An 18268-nucleotide genomic window follows, 5' to 3' on the forward strand; every position below is an offset into this window, starting at 1 on the left:
CTGGATACATCCGAAACCTCTCTGACTGGTTTTAAAAAGTAGACACCGTATAAACTATTACAATTTAGCCCATCACTTTCTCTTTTGCACACAGACACACAAACACTAGTCAGATACAAATCATCCCTCTCCAACCCTGTAATTAACACCTCTAACCACACCTGCTGATTGCTTTGTAGAAGCAATTCTGTGGGAAGAATAGGGACTCAACCTCAGTCTGGACTGTAAAACTGGACGGGAAAAAGAACAACTTCTTGGACGCTACGCGTTCTTGGATAAAGACTTTGTTAACTTTGTGTTGCTTTCACTCAAGATGTCTTTTTAAAACATCTGGAAAATGCGGTTTCCCCAGCGGAGCAGAACATTTGTACAGGGTTACAGCTACACTGCTACAGTACATCTCTGCTTTAGTACTTGAAAAAGCTGTTGTTTTGAGGGTAAACGTGACAACAGCGACAAAAGCGTCGACTCCTATAACGTCCAACTTTTTTGGAATTGTTTGATGAGAAGTTAGCTGTAATTTTTTTTGTACACTTGACTTCATATAAGCGGCAGGGAGGGTGTTGAAAGAAACAAAAATGTAATGAGGGACACTGGGACAGAGGTGGGTTTCAGAGGAGAACACATTCTGAGACAGAGGTGTGAGATTTGGCACAGGTGATGTTTGCTTTTCGCTGGGGACAACCACATTCCATATTGAGAATGCTTTTCGGGCTATGATCCTTCAAACGCTCTAAAATAATTGTATTTTCTTAGGATGATAACTGGACACATTATCGCATTTATTTCACCTGTTACGAGGTTTAAAAAAAGAAAAACAGCTGAGAGTGTCCAACAATTTGCAAAAACGAAAGTAAATGTAATAATGTGAGCATTAAAATGTGCGATTCTATAATAGCCCACTGAAAGCAGAACACACAGGTTTCACTTCGAGCTGTTTCAGTGGTAACAAACTGCGCTGTGTAACAATAACAACTTCTATGACCAAAATGTGTCAAAGTTTGTGCTTGTGGTTGTCTGTCTATTTCAGTCTCGTGTCTCTGATACAAAGTGACAAATTGAAATATAAACCAGCTACCTAAAGCTTTGTTCGGGTGGGGAGTGGAGGTTGTTACTAGAAGTGCTTGCTTGTGCATTAAGGTATGGAGTCTCGCTCTAAAAAATTTTTTTTAATACTCATCACAAATATATATTTTTTTCTAGTTTCTGTGAGGAGTGGTTTTGTTTTTTTTTTCAAATATCAAGAATATAGAGGGAGAAAAGCTCATATTAAAGAAAGGGAGAAGCTGCTGGGCCGTGAAGTGGAATGAAATCGATAAAGTCAATATTTGCACCACTTGCACAGCAGTGAAATAACGGCATCGTCTACGTGACGTGTGGGTTTTTGTGCATATGTGTAGGACACCCTCACCTGTTTATATACAGTGCCTAACAAATGTATTAGACCATCTGTAAAAATAAGAACACGCAAATATTTTAGGAATACTACTTTAAAAAAGTTTGATAAAAAATAAAAATGACAGAATTCATGTTTTTATATCCAAATTTGAACTTGTACACTGGACTGGACAACATCGGTCACCTCAAGGCACTTTAATTTGTAATGTATTAGACCACCTGTGGCAATACAGTGAAAACACAATTAAAAATGATTTTGGTAAGATACAATAACATATTGTTTAATAATCCCAGAGTTGGGAAATTCCCATTGCTACAGCAGCAGAGTCCACAGGGCAGTAATAAACGGCAGGTAGCTACCACTATTGTTAATTTAGGGTGGTTGTGACAAAAAACCTTACGTAAATTTGTTAAGTACTGTATGTAACCAGTAACTGTAATAATATCAGCTTTATCTTTGTGTCAGGGTTTTGAAGTAGATGAAAGACTTCCTACAATCTTAAAAGCTAGAGGTTATAGAAAAGGCTAAATTGTGCTTTACGAAAGAAGTAAATTCTCACTAAATCCTTCAGCTGCCTGTAGTACATCGTTATTATAGACGTATTAATAAGTGCAGCTTTGAAGTCTCAAATATACTCAAAGATGACTTTTGCAAATAAACTGAATCTAGAAAACAGAAAAACCAGTTTAACTCCGCTGAACCTAAAAAGGGAAACAGGCTCCATAAAACTTGCAATGCAGTTCCCCAAAAGTGCATGTAGTGGTTTCAAGAACATGGGCTGGGCCCTCCCACTATATCTCCCCTGCTATATATTTAAGTCAGCTATTTTAAACTACTTCTTACTTTTTCACTTCCATGAAATGAGGGTGGGCTGACCAAGATGTGGTAAGTTCACTCTGAGAAAAGTTAACCAGGCTTCCTTGATCTCACTGACCACCGGGCAAATATGTTTCTCTTTAACAAGTCCTGTTGCTTCTGGTAATGTGTTTCACACTCTCAGTCCAGTTGCTTGATAAAACTGGAAGATAATTGCTTGACTTTAGTGACCTGACGGACCTGCTGTTTGATCGGAAACGTATGTGGCCAGCTGGCAGAAACAAGTCCTCAACATTTCAGATGATCTGTGGCAATAAACTGGGGAATGTGGGGTTATTTACCACTCGCCAAAGTAAACAAAGAGACTTCCCAAATGGCTAACAACACCAGGACACAGAGATATGAGGAAGGGTGCAGCTTAAAAAATTCTCATGTAGCAGGGTGCAATTATTGTATTTCTATTTTTGACATGAAAGGACTTGGATTCAGATTAAAGGTCTTTTCTTTCTGAATGAACAGGGAGGAGTTGATTAAAGCCGGGAGCTCAGTTTACACGCTGTAAGCAGACACTTAATTCTCTCACAGGACCTCTATTTATTTGGTCAATGATGTTTTAAATTATGGGATATGCTGTGTGTAGTCACCTTTTTTCAAAAGCATGAGCCTGGGTACCACCCAGTGGCTCCGGGCCTTGAGCCACCCACCCATTCACACATCACCACAAGCACTACCATAAAAGTCAACACAGCCAGCCGTCATCAGTGACTTGGCAACCCTTTAAAACAAGACAAAGCTTTTTTGAGATGATGTATTCTTGACTACACAGCATACAAACAAGTGAAACAAACAGAGTCCGTTTTATAAATGCTTATGGGGTATTTTCACATCATAAACTTAATAAACTTGAAGCAACCACTTTGCTTAGCTTCCTAGACGCTCTGTGAATGGGGGGAGACAGCTAGCTAGACTCTTTATATGACAGCGAATCCATCTACTAACACCACAACACATCAATAACTAAGAAGGTAGAACTAAAAACTACTTTCGGCTGCTCCTTAATTCACAAGTGGGTACCCATATGGAAAAGAAATAGTAAAAACTTATATGTGATTACTCATGAAAGTGGCCACTTTCATGAGTAAATCATATAAGGCTTACATGATTTACTCATGAAAGTGGCCACTTTCTCATTACTTTCATACATTGTTTTAGTAAGTATCCAAAACATACAAGTTTCATTATATAATTTTTCAAGTGATCTTATATCTATTTTCACTCGTATATGCTTTTCATACAAGTTTCACACAAGACAGATACAAACTTTATAAGATTTATAAATAGCTTTTCCATATGGGTAGCTCCACATGTTTTGATTTGGCAGATTTTTGCACTAGATGCCCTTCCTGATGCAACCCCAAAGGGGTTTGGTTTGAATTTCCTCCCGGGAAGCCGCAGATATGCTTGAAGCACGTGGCCCTTGACAGTGGTGTTGGGGATGTGGCCCTTGACAGCCCTTTTATACTTGCTGCTAAGCAAAGCAGAAGAAGAAGAGGCAACATACAGAAAGTATGCTACTCCGATGAAACATAAATGAGATGCAGCAGATCAAGAAGGAGGGAATTTTCCTTTGAGCTGGCACAAATGATGGTGGCCCTTTTGTCGTTTGCACGAGGGAGACTTCAGTGAAGGCTAGTTAAAGCCAGTAGGTCCTCCAGCTCTTTCATTTAGCATATGAGTCAGGCATGCTGTGCACATCGGGTTACCAAAACTTTGGATATGCATGACAAACGCCACTGACAGGCCTAAAAATGCCACTCTAGTGACAAGCGTGAGTGCCAGCACATTTACGGCTCAATAATCAGAAAATATCGTCTAGTTTTACAAACCATGGGGAAAGGGTTCATACAATTGAAGACTAAAGTTAGTAGCATGCACTAATTGCTGCATGATATATGCAGAAAAAGCAGGAAAGCAACTGCAAAATACCCGCTCAATTTACTGAAACATCACTGAAAACAGCATTACAGAAACAGTTTAACTGGACACATCCCAAGTTTGTAGAACAAATTTCATGTTTTTCTTCAGTGACATGCAAAAAGAAGAAGCACTGTACGTTCAGTAGCGCCGCGCAAAAACCCGATCACAAACCATTGCCCACAAATTCATCTGGGATTTCTCTTCGGTTATAACCATCATTGCTCAGCAAGCCTTGAACAGCAGTTGCAGTTTAACAGCACTGGTACATTTGTAATGTTCTTTCCATCTGCTCTCTTTTCATGTGGCAAAAACAAATGCACTAATGAAAGATAATTACCCTGTGTTGTTTTAGTGTTTGCCTGTCTCTCTGGAGAGGGAGAGCAGTCTCTCAAGCGTGGAGATGCTAATTGGTAATGCTAATTGCTTCCATTATGTAATGACAGGGTCAACACAAATATTTTTTTCAAATGATTTCCTATCCTGAAAATTCAAAACACACAAAAAAAGATAATAGATTATCATCAATGCATGCCTAACGGAGTACTTGTAACAATCATAAAATAATAACTTAATGACTGCATGTCTTCATTGCGAACCCCTCTAATTTGAAGCACTGAAGCTTTTCCCCTTTGGTTTCCATTCAGTAAAAAAAGCCGATTATCCTTTATTGACCCTTAAACTCAGTTAGAATCTGGCGTGTTACAAAGCAGGTAAATACTCTACTCAGCAGGCAAGGCTGCTTGTTTTACCAACCCTAAGAAAATTATGGGCCATCTGATTGTTTTGGCATTTAAGTTGGATGTGCTGCCAGTTAGGGGTTATTTTGGGGTCTAGTGGAAGTAATGTGTAGTTTTTCTCAACACTTGAGTCCTGCAGTTAGAAGGAATACAGAGTAAGTAGACCAAGCTGTCCTGCCTTCACTTCCTAATGAGGCTTGTCAGGTGGAGGTGCTGGATGGATGCAAAATATTATTCTAAATATTGGATTATTTTGAGTCTTTAGCATTAAAAATAAATGTATGTCTGTGCTTGGGTTGGTAACCTCTGCTTATCTGCTGCACAAGTCAATAACAAAAATGAAAAGGTGTTAAGTAAAGAATTAAACCGGGAGCTCAAGCACCTTTCCACATCACCGATTTCACTTAGGCTCAAAGTGCACATCTGGCAACCCTGTTAGGCAGCTGAAAATGCTGACTGACAGCTTGACCAGCACTGGCCTGATTTTCACTCTATGTGACATTTGGTATACTGCCATGAAGCCTGGAGACTGTCACTTTGGGCAAAGAGTCAGTGCCAATAAATCTGTCATTTAAAAGTGCAAAATATGATTTAAATTTTAAAAAGAGCTTGTTTTTAATATCCTTTAATAGGAAGTGGGTGTATTTGTGTGACTACAGTGGCGAGTTTGCTCCAGAATTCACACTTACATGACTGCCTCATTCAAAAAAAGCTTTTTAATGTGACTAACCTGTCAGCTTTTTCAGTATGAGTGTAAACATAAATGTGCATGCATGTGCATAAAATATATACTATTAACTGTGAACTATAAAATATTTAAATTCAAGCAGAAGGTGAGATTTGAAGTTAGAGGTCTGTAAAGGTCACCGGTGCAAAAGGTAAAGCGAAAAGGTTATTCTGATTAGGGCTGCCACAAACGATTATTTTGATAGTCGACTAGTCACCGATTATTTTTGCGATTAGTCGACTAATCAGATCATCATCCATTAGACGTAAAACTACAGCTTATTGCACCAGCAGCATCTGCTCTTATATAACTATCATTAGCTTACAGCTTTAAGTGTTTAAGGTCTGTGCTAACTAAAAATAAAGACAAGATGATAGTTTATTAAATTTTAATGAAATTTGCAGATTGTTTCGGTGAAGTTTAATAAACTCCTTGCTATCTAAAATATAACAGGACACTGGAGTATATTCTGGAGCATCTCACACTTCTGATAATCAGCTGTCTGCTTGACGTTTATTCAGCTGTGTAAAAACTATAACTTTAATCTCAGACAAACTGATTTACTCAGGAACAAATAAAATACTAAAAAAAAAAAAAAAAAGCCAAACAATAACATTTTAAGTTATCTAAGTGACTCATATATATTTAACCAGAGTAGCGAAAGACGGCGGTGGGTTTGAAAACGATTTGCGGGGAGTCCGGTGTTCTCGCGGCGCTAGTGAGCCTAGCCCCCGGCTCGCTAACGAGCTAGTGGGTAACAGATGTCTCCGAAAACGTCGGAGCGCTTTTGAAAATATGTGGTGTCCTGATAAACTGAGCAGATATTTGAGGTTTACACAGCTACATTTTGTGACCCAGAAAGAATAATAAGAGTAACATTAAAACTAACTAGCTGCCGCCATTGTTGGAAACTGCGCTGGGCCGCGCTATGAATTCTGGGACACAGCTGCTTCTTCTTCTTCTTCTTCTTCTTCTTCTTCGGGGTTTAACGGTAGCTGACATCCTTGTACATGCAATGCTGCCATCTTCTGTTTCAGTCCGTTATTACACTCTTAAATCCTGCCACTTATTCCTGCGTCTTTTGTGATCGTACAAAGTTTCAAACGACGCGTCGACTATTAAATCAGTCGTCGACGATTTTGATAGTCGACGTAATCGTGACTAGTCGACAAATCGTGGCAGCCCTAATTCTGATGTGAAATAAAGGAATGATGAGCAGTTTAATGCATCTGATCTTTGACCACCAGAATATCAATGATGTAGTAGCTCATCTGGCAGGTTAATATAGTACGTGAAGCACAAAAAGAAAGTTGTAAGCTGTCATTGGTTCGCTGTACAAACCAATGAGAATTAAAATCCATGAAGAAGGCAGGAAGCCTCTCAATTAGACATATTCAAAACAAATTAATCTAATTTCACTGCAATCTGAGCAATACTCAGTGAGGAGAAGAGCATAAAAATTGGAAAAAGGATCCATTAGTTGATCATTGTGTTCAATCTTCGCTAAAATCTGCTCAGCACTCTAAGAAAAGTAGCTAATTTTGTGAATTGTGGAGGGAGGGATGGATGGATAGACACACTGATGGACGACAGAGGCCTCGCCATCTCATTAACTTCCAGACTTACTTACAACAATTACTCCATTAATGGATTCACACCTCAAACTCCATCATTTATTTTAGAAAATAATAAGCATACAATAATATAAGTAGAGCAATAGAAAATAAAGGTAAGCACAATATATCACCAAACTGCTATTTGTTTATTTCCCGTACTAGAATCTAATTAATTCAGTTTAGTTTAACTTTGTTATCACCCACACTAGTCTGGGCCACCCCACAGTTTAAGCACCTCTACATTAGCGGTTTCAGCCCTGTTAAGGTATGTAAGACACAGTGTTATACTCGTTGTGTATTATTCATGAGTCTGTAGGAGGTCGAGGAACAGTATGTGTTCTTCCCTTTCTCTCTCTGCAGCAATTCCCAACTCATCCTCCCTGAATTTATTATATACATATAAAGTTTGTGTCACTACACCTACTAAGCGTTGACCAGCCAAACTAAACTTTATTTGAATTCACTTAAAAAGTTTGCTTTGAACCACTTCCTGGCCAGCAAAGGTGCAAACATGACACAAACTGAAGGGAGGCCGAGCGACCCTAAAGCTTCTTCTGTGTCTACGCATACTTGTCTAATCCCTAATACCGCCCCAGAGTCTCCAACTTGGACACTTTACTGGCCCGTTTCTGAAAAGTTAAATTTACGTGTGTGTGTTTTAAAAAGGTTAAAGGGTTCTTTTGAGAAGCAGAGCAAAGTTAGTGGTGAAAGACTCCCAGCCACATCAAGTTCAGCATTTATGATTCATGGCAAGAAGACTGGGGGCTATAACAACACACAAACACTTAGAAAGACGTGCATACTTAAATGTTGCTTAAAAGTCCATTAAATCGAAATATATGTTAAAGGAGTAAGTGCACCATGTATTGAGTAAGAGCACAGTTAAAGAGGACATTTTGCTTCGCTCTGTTTTGCTGTCTCAGCTCCAAGCACTTAAAAATATGGCATAAAATATGAAGAACGCTTCTTTCCCAGTCATTGAAACTTTGTTGTAACTTTTCATTTATATACAGATTTTTGCCACACAGACGTGTCCATACACCCCCTGGCAAGAAGAGGCATTTTCTGGCAAGGTAGCTGGGTCAGCATACAGTTTATGAGCAAAGGAGGGAAAGACAGACACGAGAAAGTGTTAGACAAGGTCAGCGAGTGTGAACGCACAGTGGTGAGCAGGCTGTAAATTCAGCAGGTTTAAAGGTCTGCACGGCAGTTTAGTTACTGCGACTATACGGCATGTTGAGTGACATCCTCATCCACCGACCTCCCCACCGAGCCAAACAAAACAAGGTCTGTTCCCTACCGGCAACATCTGACTGAGAGAAACCCACACACCTATCACACAATCACACTAAATCAAGCTGCCAACCTCCACGTGCACGCCCACACTCACCCACCTCAACAGGATTCCTCACCTTCATCTTGGCACAGCGCAGCCAAAAGTAACACAAGTTAGGTCACACGTGTGTTTAACGAGGCACAGCAACAGACATAAAGTATCTCTTCATCAGAGAAAATGTGGTGCATTAGTTAGAAATGCCAACGCCAGGCTTAGAGCTATTATATTAAAAGTAATTGATTTATTTTATTCACTAGAAGGAGGCATTTATTTTAAAGGTCTGCTTCTCCTCATAATTCTGGTGATTTGTGAAGTTTCCCCTTATACAGTTTTTGGAGCTTGCATCTGGGTTCTGAATAACAGACACAACAAACTAAGAGTGAAGACTGTGTGAGCTCTTTGTGAAAATGACTTTCCTATGAACCTGTTCAAAGCAGTCCCAATCACAGGAGTATTTTGTACCGTCCCTCCTTTATCCTAGATTTCTTCCTTCCACGGTCTCTCCCTCAAGACCACTCACACTTCAGAACAGAGACAATGAGCAGACCACATCTCAAGCTCTTTCACACACCAGCCCAACTGGATTTCTCTTTCTACAGCTGTTTTACATGCAACAAAGTTACCTGAAATGTGTCACAAACCTGCTGACTCAGACTCAGGAAACAAAACAACATCAAAAAAGGCTTTAACTTTATATGATCGATTTGACCCTGTCACAACTTTCAGCTACAAAGTCGTTCTTCATTGCCTCAGCATCATAATAAATGCAGACGATTAGTCATCCACATCCCAGTTGAGGTGCTACACTGTGGCGCTGTTACATAAAGAAAAACCCTCCCGAACTCCATACACTACAGTGGAGTCACTGTTTAACAAGGCTCAGGTCCACAGGGTCTCTGTGTAGAGATGCTGTGGAGATCAATCGTGGAGGTGGGAGCAGAGACTAGATTTTCTAGAGGGATTCCTCATCCTGGTCCACAAGGCTGAGTGTCAATGGCTTATGCCCTATAAGCCATTAACACTCAGCCTTGTGGACCAAATTATACATTTCTTTTTTCCTAATGGTGTTTTGATGTAATTTTCTTGCTTGCTCGTCTGTGGTAATAGCACATACATCTGCCCCATCATCAGCCTAGGCATATCAGTGTATTTGTTCAGAATAGAGCACTTCTTAGAAGCAGTACTGCAGTAAGGAAGCTATCTCACCATGCATGCATTAGCTTTGTGCAAGTACTTTAAAATAAAATAAACTGGTGTTGACTGCCATGATTTCTAGATTGCATTATTAGGCTCCAAAGTTGAATGTTCTGCAGTGTGAACTTTTAATATTTTAGCACTCTTCAAAAAAAAAAAAAAGGTAAAACGTTCTATTTTAGGAATCTGTGCTTATGCTTTGAATGAAATCCAAGTTATTTTTGACAATATTGTGCAGCTTTAGTCTGCCTATGTATTTGTATGCCAGTCGGTTAGACTGTGTGCTTGTGTGTGTCTACAGGAAACCAATCTGACCCAGGGGATTAGTAGCTGACCTGGAAAGTGACTCTCATTCTGTTCCAGATGTTTATCACGTGATAAAAGGTTAGCCCCCTGTGAGAAATAGGTAGAAATGCAACCTAATTTTTTCAAGACACAGGCCGTGTTCTCGCTGGAAAATCACCTTTGCATCTGATTCTGTTTAGAGGTTGAAGTCACAAGATCAGACTTGTACAAGCAGACACTGCCTTTTGACTCTTGACAGATCTTATCCTAGAGGCTGACACTCAGACATATGTCTATGGCAGATGTGGCCACAAATGGGCTCTTTTTCACACACACAGTAGACTTTATCCACTTTACCGTAGTTAAGATCCAGTGCACTGTAATGACAGAAATATAGCTGCCAAGTAATGTTAAAATATATCTATATAAATATTTAAAAATAATCCCTTCAGGCCAGAATATTTTAAATTGGAAACCTGCCTGACATTAAAAAACTGGCAACACTGTAGCGTGCTTTTTATTAAAACAACCACAGATGCACTCTAGGCTTTAAATAACCGCATAAATTCAGCCTTTCACCCCTCGTTCAACCGGTGCAAGCCGTGCGTAATGAGAGCTGCGCGGCTGGAGCGCACCAGCTGGCTGTACAAGAAGAGGCGTCAGTCTTCAGCATGAATCCTAACAGTTGCTAAGTTCTAGTTGCCATAACACCTCTCAATCATGCTCTTAGAACTCACAGCGGCGTAAAAGTGACGATAAATACCCCAGGTTTAGGTGGTTAAACAAAATGAGTGAAAAAACTTCACATTTTTTCACACATCTTTGTAGACTGACGGGATGATATTGACTCGGGATGATACACAGCTGTGTATATGCAATAGTTAGTGTCTGCATTGATATTAAAATGTGGGGGTCTTTTGGGGTTTAAAACAAACTTCACGTGGATAAATTAACACTTAGAAATAAGCACGAGAGAAAATCGGTTTCGTCCACCTGGGCTGAATGAGGTTGAGGAGACGATGTGGCCTCCGGTGGGTTTCATGAAAGAGACCCTTTCCATTTTTGATAAACGTTTCTTAATAACTCCTACCGATAAAAAAAAATGTCCAGACGCGGAGAGCAACTTCTTACTATTATTTTGATAACGATCTTCAGGAAGGAGGGTTTTTTTAAGGAAAAGTTCTTACCGAGATACTGTCTGATGTCTAGCAGGATTTTAGGAGGTCCTCCGTTCAGCTGGTAAAATAGGGAGCCGAAACAGAAGAGAAACAGCGTAGCCATGCAGACCCCATAACCTCGGAGAGAAAATCGCAACGGTAAAACAGAGAGTAAGCTGTACTTTCTGCTGTTTCGCTCTCTAATGTGGTTGGTAGACTGGCTATGGCTGTGAAGGGCACTGCTGTTGAAATTCTTCATCCTCTTCTCCTCACAAAGCGCTGCGGAAAGTCACCCATTCGCATGCGGAAAGTGAAACTTGTCGCTTTGAGATCATTTGAGTGAGACGGACAGTTAACTGGAGACGCGCTGGCACCCAGATCTTCTCCGCTGCTGGAGCCACGGGGCTGTTTTTTGCGTACAGCGTTTCGCTTCTGCTCGCTCCTGCTCGCTGGATGACTGCTCCTTCCTTCCGTCCTCCCAGCCGAGTTAAGGGTCCATCCTTCTGCTCAGAGTCTGGGTGTCAGATTACTAAACGTGGAAATCAGAAAAACTTCCACTTCACACAGGATTTGGTTTGGATTGCAGTGCGTAAAACAGCGTCGCCTAAAGGCCAGGGAGCGGACTCTCATATGATATCGGTGGAAACGAGTCAATTATCATGCAGCAGCTTTTTTTTTAAAAAATAATCGTAGTTCTGTAATTTGTGTTTACAGAAAATTTTGAAAAAAAAAAAGGCTTTAAAAAACAGACGGAAAAGTTTATATTCTCTGATAAAACGGTCATTACTCGGAAAAAGCTTAAAATTGTCTTATCACCAAATGAAAAGGAAGTATTTGTCTGATAAATGTTAAAAAGAAGCTACCGAGTAAGTTTATCTGCTCACCCCTCGTGTGTGTGTATGTCGTAACTTTCTCTTTCCCCCTCAGGCCTGTTGTTAGAAGCTTTGCTTTCCACAGCACAGCCAGAACCCACCATTACACTACACCTGTACTTAGGAGGCCATTCAAAACAGTAACTATTTCCTTGACAGCTACACAGGAGCTGTGACAACAATTTGACTCCACAGGGCAAATGTAATAAAGAGGAATAGAGAAAAAACTGTGCGCACACTGAAATGAACAGCATAATGCAAGCTAGACACAAAAATAAGGAATTTAGTCAAAATCTGCCATACAGCACAGAAGTTTATTTCATGGTACTACAGTATGGAAAGCACTGAGGACACCACAGTACCTCAGGCGTAGTCTAATTAGAATTACTGGACATGGCTCCAAAAGTCTTCTCCTTTTGATGTGTTTCAAGTCTCACATGCACCAAGAGGAAGCTCATAGTCTGCAAGGCCACTGCGAATGTTTCAGATGTTGGTCATTTAGATGTGTTTACTTTTAAGCCATCTTAACTTTAAAAGACTACTATGAAGATACTATAAAGATATTACTGACCAACTCTGTGTTGGTCAGTAATATCTTTGGACTGTAGTACTACTGACGTTTCTTTGAGTTTGCGCTTTAACATAGATGCACTGTGCATCTGCGAACCAAGCTGTGACTCCTCAAAGATTTGTGTGAACTATACAGATTAGTAAAAGCTTGAAAAATACCAAGAGGAACAGAAAATGAACTTCAGTTTTGCACAACAAACCTTGTGGTGGTGGAGTTATTTAAATCAATATCGACCTCTTTTATGGGATAAACGGTGCAAACAAATTTAATGATGGATTAAAGTATTGCATTGTCTTCAATGTATCACTGTGTTTTGTAGAATCTTGGGATAATGAGGACACCTCTCAGTCTCATGGGACTAAATTTTCTGGTGGTTCCTGCTTTTGATGAAGTCCACAATGATCCAGTCACACTCGTTGGTCACTTTATTATGTAAACCTTGCTAATACTGACTTGCACCCCTTGCACCTCCAAAGTTCAAAACACACCTCAGAGATTTTGGTCTATACTGGCATGAGGAAATCACACATCTGATTTCGTCATGTCAGTTCTCAGTCATCCAGGTCGTGGTAGTCTAAGGAGCTTGGAAAGAAAGCGACTGGACCTTTTGAAGTTTCTTGAACTTTCAAAAAACTTAAAGACGAGTTGCTTTCTTTTCAAGCTCCTAGAATAGCACAGTTGCAGACATGCCAGCTACACATCCATCATGTGAATCCTCCATTCCACCACATTCCAAAGGTGATCTACTGGATTTAGATCTTGTGACTGTGGAGGCCATTAGAGTGAAGTGAACTCATTCTCATGTTCAAGAAACCAGTTTAAGATGATTTGAGCTTCGTGTAATAGCATGTTACCATGCTGGAAGTAGCCATCAGAAGATGGGTACGCTGTGGTGAGTAATGATACTCATGTCGGCTGTGGCTTTTAAAGAATGCTAAAATAGTACCAAAAGGCTCAAAGAGTGCCAAGGAAGTATTCCCTACACCAGGGGTGGGGAACTCCAGGCCTCAAGGGGCTGGTGTCCTGCAGGTTTTAGATATCACCCTGGGTCAACACACCTGAATCAAATCATTAGTTTATTACCAGGTCTCTGAAGAACTTCAAGACATGTTGAGGAGGTAATTTAACCATTTAATCCAGCTGTGTTGGATCAAGGACACATCTAAAACCTGCAGGACACCAGCCCCTTGAGGCCTGGAGTTCCCCTGCCCTACACCATTACACCACCAGCAGCAGCCTGAACTGTTGATACAAGGCATGACGGAGCCATGGTTTTATGTTTACTTTAAATCAAGAATCATCAGATCAGCCAATTTTTGGTGAACGTGTGTGAATTGTGGCCTGGATTTCTTGATCTTAGCTGACAGAAATGACACTCAGTTGGTCTTACACATGTTGTCTGTTCAGAGATGGTCTTCTGCACTTTAACAGTTTCTACTTATCAGCCCAAAGCAGTCTGGCTATCCTCTGACCTAAACAAGACATTTTTACCCAGAGAACTCTGCTCACCGGATATTTTCTATTATTAGGACCTATTGATGGTTATGTGAAAAAATCCCAGTAGAGCAGCAATTTCTGAATACTGCACACCTAAATACATTGATATGCTGACGCATAAGTGCATGGTTAGATGTGTACCTAATAAAATGGCCAATGAGGTATCATGTATGGTGGATTGTTCTATCAAGAATCCCTCAGGATCTTAGGGAGCTTTCATTATAGGCTGTGGCAAGATGAAGTTATACAGCATCCATTCAAAAGCTTGGAAAGAGAAGTGATTCAGAATAATGGCAAATCAGCTAAAGCAGACAAGGTTCACTGTAAACCTTTCCCCCTGAAATATGTCAGTTTCAATGAGCAGTGGTTCTTTCTGACATTGAGTCGGGTAGGCATAAAGTATAACTATAAGACTATAAAACTATAAGAGATTGTTGAACTGTTGCTGCTTATTTGTTGGAGGGTTTCTTTTGCAGCCATCACATATTTTTGATCTTATCCATCTTGAAGGAAATGCTTGTTTAGCTGCGTTTTCACTCCGAAGAAAGATAGACATGAGCCGAGATGACTGCCATGCAAGTAAAATCGACTCCCAAATGACGCATGCAGTCATCGACAGGGATGGGGGGGGGACATATAACCAAACCGGGGTTTACACTCTGCTCTTTATCCATTTGTGACTCAACACTAAGACTGGAAAACCTCAGTGCGCTTTCGCTGTCAACAGCTGCACTGCAACAAAGGCTAGACAGACTGCCTGCAGAACAAATTTGCTTTGGATCTTGTTGTCATGAGCTGATGTGTGTATAGTTTTTGAAATGAGGCATTATGAGCCAGACAAAAGACACTGTTTCTAAGCTCCTTGTCTTTACAGAGTTCTGCCAACTGAGCCTTTGGCATTATAGTATCTACATGAGGTTATTCAGATCTGCCAATTCCAAACATGATAACAGATCATCTCTTGCCTCTTTATTAGTTTTCTGTGGCACAAGCAAGTTCTCTAAAAACAAAATGCGCTCAGTACAGTGCAAGTCTTGGGTCTTTGGTTTTTTTAGGTTATTGTTTTAATATATATTTAAAACAGATCTCAACAGTCCAGCACACAGGCCCAAAGCCAGTGTATAGCTTACACATAGCTTTCCACTACTTTGCCTTTGTGGGTACAGCTGTATAGTTGCAATGAGCAGGCCACAGTCATTGCAAGAAACAGTTTATTATATTTCAGAATGACAAATAGTTATGGACATTGCTTTTGTTGTTTCAATACACAGGCAAATCTGTATGGACAATCATTAGGTAGATGAAAACCAAATAAAATTATTTGTACACATATTTTACAATACATACTGTCGCTCCTTACTGGCTAAAGCAATATGCATTACGCAGGAAGGTATTGCTATTCATATAATACAGCTAATTACAAGATGACATGAAAAAAAAAGAGCAAAAAATAAGTTATTTAAATATCAATTACATATACAGAATGTGCAACTTCTGCTAAGCATTTCATATATGTAATTAAGAATTTAGGTTGCAAAACAAACTGGAAGTGAGTAACTGGAACTCAGTTGAATTAAACTTGGCATTGGGAACTCAATACTACATTAAAATACCAGCATAACCCCTTTGAAACTCTTTACATTACCTGACAAAGTTGTCCATTAATGGACCTGTGAACAAAATGTAGCCAATTTTTGCCTATAAAACAGTTAGACCATCTAAAGTGCATTTACAGTGTCAGTATTTTCAATCTTTACAAAACACTTTTCGGGTCTTCTACTAACGACCCCCTCTCCTCACTTAGCCCAGAGCACCACTTTGATTGAGAGGAAAAAAGGCATCGTATATCCATCGATCCATCTGCCTGCCAAGTGCCCACTGCAAAACATAACCTCTAAATTTTGGAGTAACTGTTGTTCAGAATTTCGATTAATGAAATGAAGTAAGTCATCAGCTTGATTCTGGCTACAAAAGTTATAAATGTTAGAAATAAAAAGGGAGGGAGAGAAATAATATTTATTTGTTCAGTTTCATTTAGCGTGCGCAAACGAAAGACTAATGAGATTCTGGATAGTTTCAGTTGTGTTTTTGATCCCAAGATTCCCTCCCCCCTCAGGCCGACCTCGCTCAGCATTTCCCTGAATTTTAAAACTTGTTTTTCTGAACACGGAGGTCAGCTTTTCACCTGATGTGACAGCTTGCATCGACCATTCCTTTTAACTGTTTGACAACTCATACTAGCATTGATTTGAAGAAAAGAAAATACATCCCACACAGCTTATTGTTCTGCTATGATTTAAATTCCTCAACGCTGCAGCCATTGTCGACAGTCCAGTAAATTCGGGACCTGACAGCCCAGACGTCAGCTGTGTCTTCGTGCTTCCCGGTTCCATAACCCCTCTGTAACGCGTACAGTCAGTGTGTTTTAATATGGTCCAGAGATGTTCAGCAAGCAATGGTCATGCCTGTGGCAAGCCTGTGGTGTTGTGGTATTAGCCTGGCTTCACTGGAATGAACACTTCAATCACTTAGAAACATGTTCTGGGCTCCACATCCATGTATATCAGTGAAATGATCTAGTTGAGAATGCATGTATAATATGTATAGTATAGGATATATGCCACAGTTCAGTCTCAGTCTTTGTAGCTCCTCAATCATAATGGTAAGGCAACTTAAAAGGTCCGTTGACACACCAGGGAATGTATTATTTCAGCAAGAGGTGATTGTAAATTCTACAGCAAAACAGAGCTTTCTTTAAGACGTTATATAAGAGCAAAGTGCCCATCCAGGATATTGTTGTGAAAGGGTAAAGTATAAAATACAGAACTATAAAATGACAGGGTGGGCTCGAAGTAAGCCCGCAACGATCAAAACGCAAAACACAAATTTTAACACGAGTCATTTTGAAATTAAGATGTGCACTATGCTACAATATATAAGCATGACACAAAATAAGCCACCTCGAAGCCATTGTTTGGTGTGTGTATTTAGTCGATTAACAGTCCAGATATTAAATGTGTCGCGTCATCGTGAAACTATTAGTGGGAAGCAAACATCGAATTATGTCGCTTTGGCTGAGCTACTTCCTTAAATGACCCTCAGATTAAGTTGCCTCTGCCACACGACAGATGAAAAATGAAGCACTTATGAAATATGCAGAAAATAGTCTTTCTTGGTTTTCTTTTTAAAAAAAAAATCCATCCTTAAAAAAAAAAAAAAACAAAAAAAAACCCTGTGTGCTATCTTCCTTAAAGGCAGATCCAAGTCTTTATTTTAAGACTTTGGGAGATGTCTTCAGAATGGAAGTCATCCCACACAGTGAGTCTACAGTCTTTTTTGTCTTTTTTCTTTTAAAGGCATCTGATATCTTGTCTTGGCTGTTTGGAGGAACTCCTCGATGTCGTAAACATTTGGAAAAAAGACAGCGTGATAAAAGAGAAAGGAAAAAAAAAATCAGAGAGCAGGATATGTCTTTAACATGTGCGAGAAGAAACGCTGTAGTGCCGCGAGGGCCAATTTACCCAAGGCCACCTACTGACCACGAGATGGTGCGGATCAGTGAGTTGATGCGACTCGACTCCACCAGCATGATTACGACTGAACCTCTCTGTGTGCGTGGACCGATCGCGCCTCACAGATCAGGCGGCGGACGTGACGTTCGTCCCGCACCCCAGCTTCCCACGCACTGCTCTCGGTTAACAAGGCCACGCGGCTCAGCGTGTCAATCCCTGCTGTTGCCAGAGTTGTGGAGTACATGGGTAGGCCGATGGAGATGAGCCAATCGGAGACTGTGCTGATGTTTCCTAAGGTGGGAGGCTTTCGGCACATCTCCGTCAAACCTCCAGAGGGGATCTGAGTGACACAGTGGTTTAAAAATCATTAGTTTCACAGGATGATGGTGCATTTTGTAGGCAACTTTGGCCCGAAAGCTCTGTTTCTGAACAACTCATGAGGCTCTATTAACATCTTTAGTGCTTTTACTGTTGTTTCATAACAGTAATTACATAGCCATTCCCTTTATTATTTCCACATTTAGCTGGACCATTAGATAGCCAAACAACCGTAATTTGCACTTCACCCCAAC

At 40.2% G+C, this 18268-nt stretch overlaps 2 protein-coding genes across 10 annotated transcripts in view; both read right to left on the bottom strand.

Annotated features, from left to right (window-relative positions):
• Positions 1 to 11752, bottom strand: part of usta (uronyl 2-sulfotransferase a) — a 56446-nt gene extending 44694 nt beyond the window's left edge. Inside the window, exon 1 of one of the 2 annotated variants that reach the window (XM_080882087.1) lies at positions 11275 to 11752. In XM_080882087.1, the coding sequence (XP_080738213.1) occupies positions 11275 to 11503 (229 nt within the window). In that variant the 5' untranslated portion in view covers positions 11504 to 11752. The remainder of the gene's footprint in view (positions 1 to 11274) is intronic. The other variant, XM_080882088.1, reaches the window with a different exon arrangement.
• Positions 11753 to 17391: 5639 nt separating this feature from the next.
• Positions 17392 to 18268, bottom strand: part of sash1a (SAM and SH3 domain containing 1a) — a gene marked incomplete at its 3' end in the record, with an annotated part of 169927 nt that continues 169050 nt past the window's right edge. For 7 of the 8 annotated variants that reach the window (XM_080882101.1, XM_080882100.1, XM_080882104.1 and 4 more), the window contains one exon: positions 17392 to 18036. In XM_080882101.1, coding sequence (XP_080738227.1) covers positions 17776 to 18036 — 261 coding nt within the window. The remainder of the gene's footprint in view (positions 18037 to 18268) is intronic. The other variant, XM_080882108.1, reaches the window with a different exon arrangement.

Source organism: Rhamphochromis sp. 'chilingali' (assembly GCF_963969265.1).
Source record: "Rhamphochromis sp. 'chilingali' genome assembly, chromosome: 5".
NCBI classification, from domain to species: Eukaryota; Metazoa; Chordata; class Actinopteri; order Cichliformes; family Cichlidae; genus Rhamphochromis; species Rhamphochromis sp. 'chilingali'.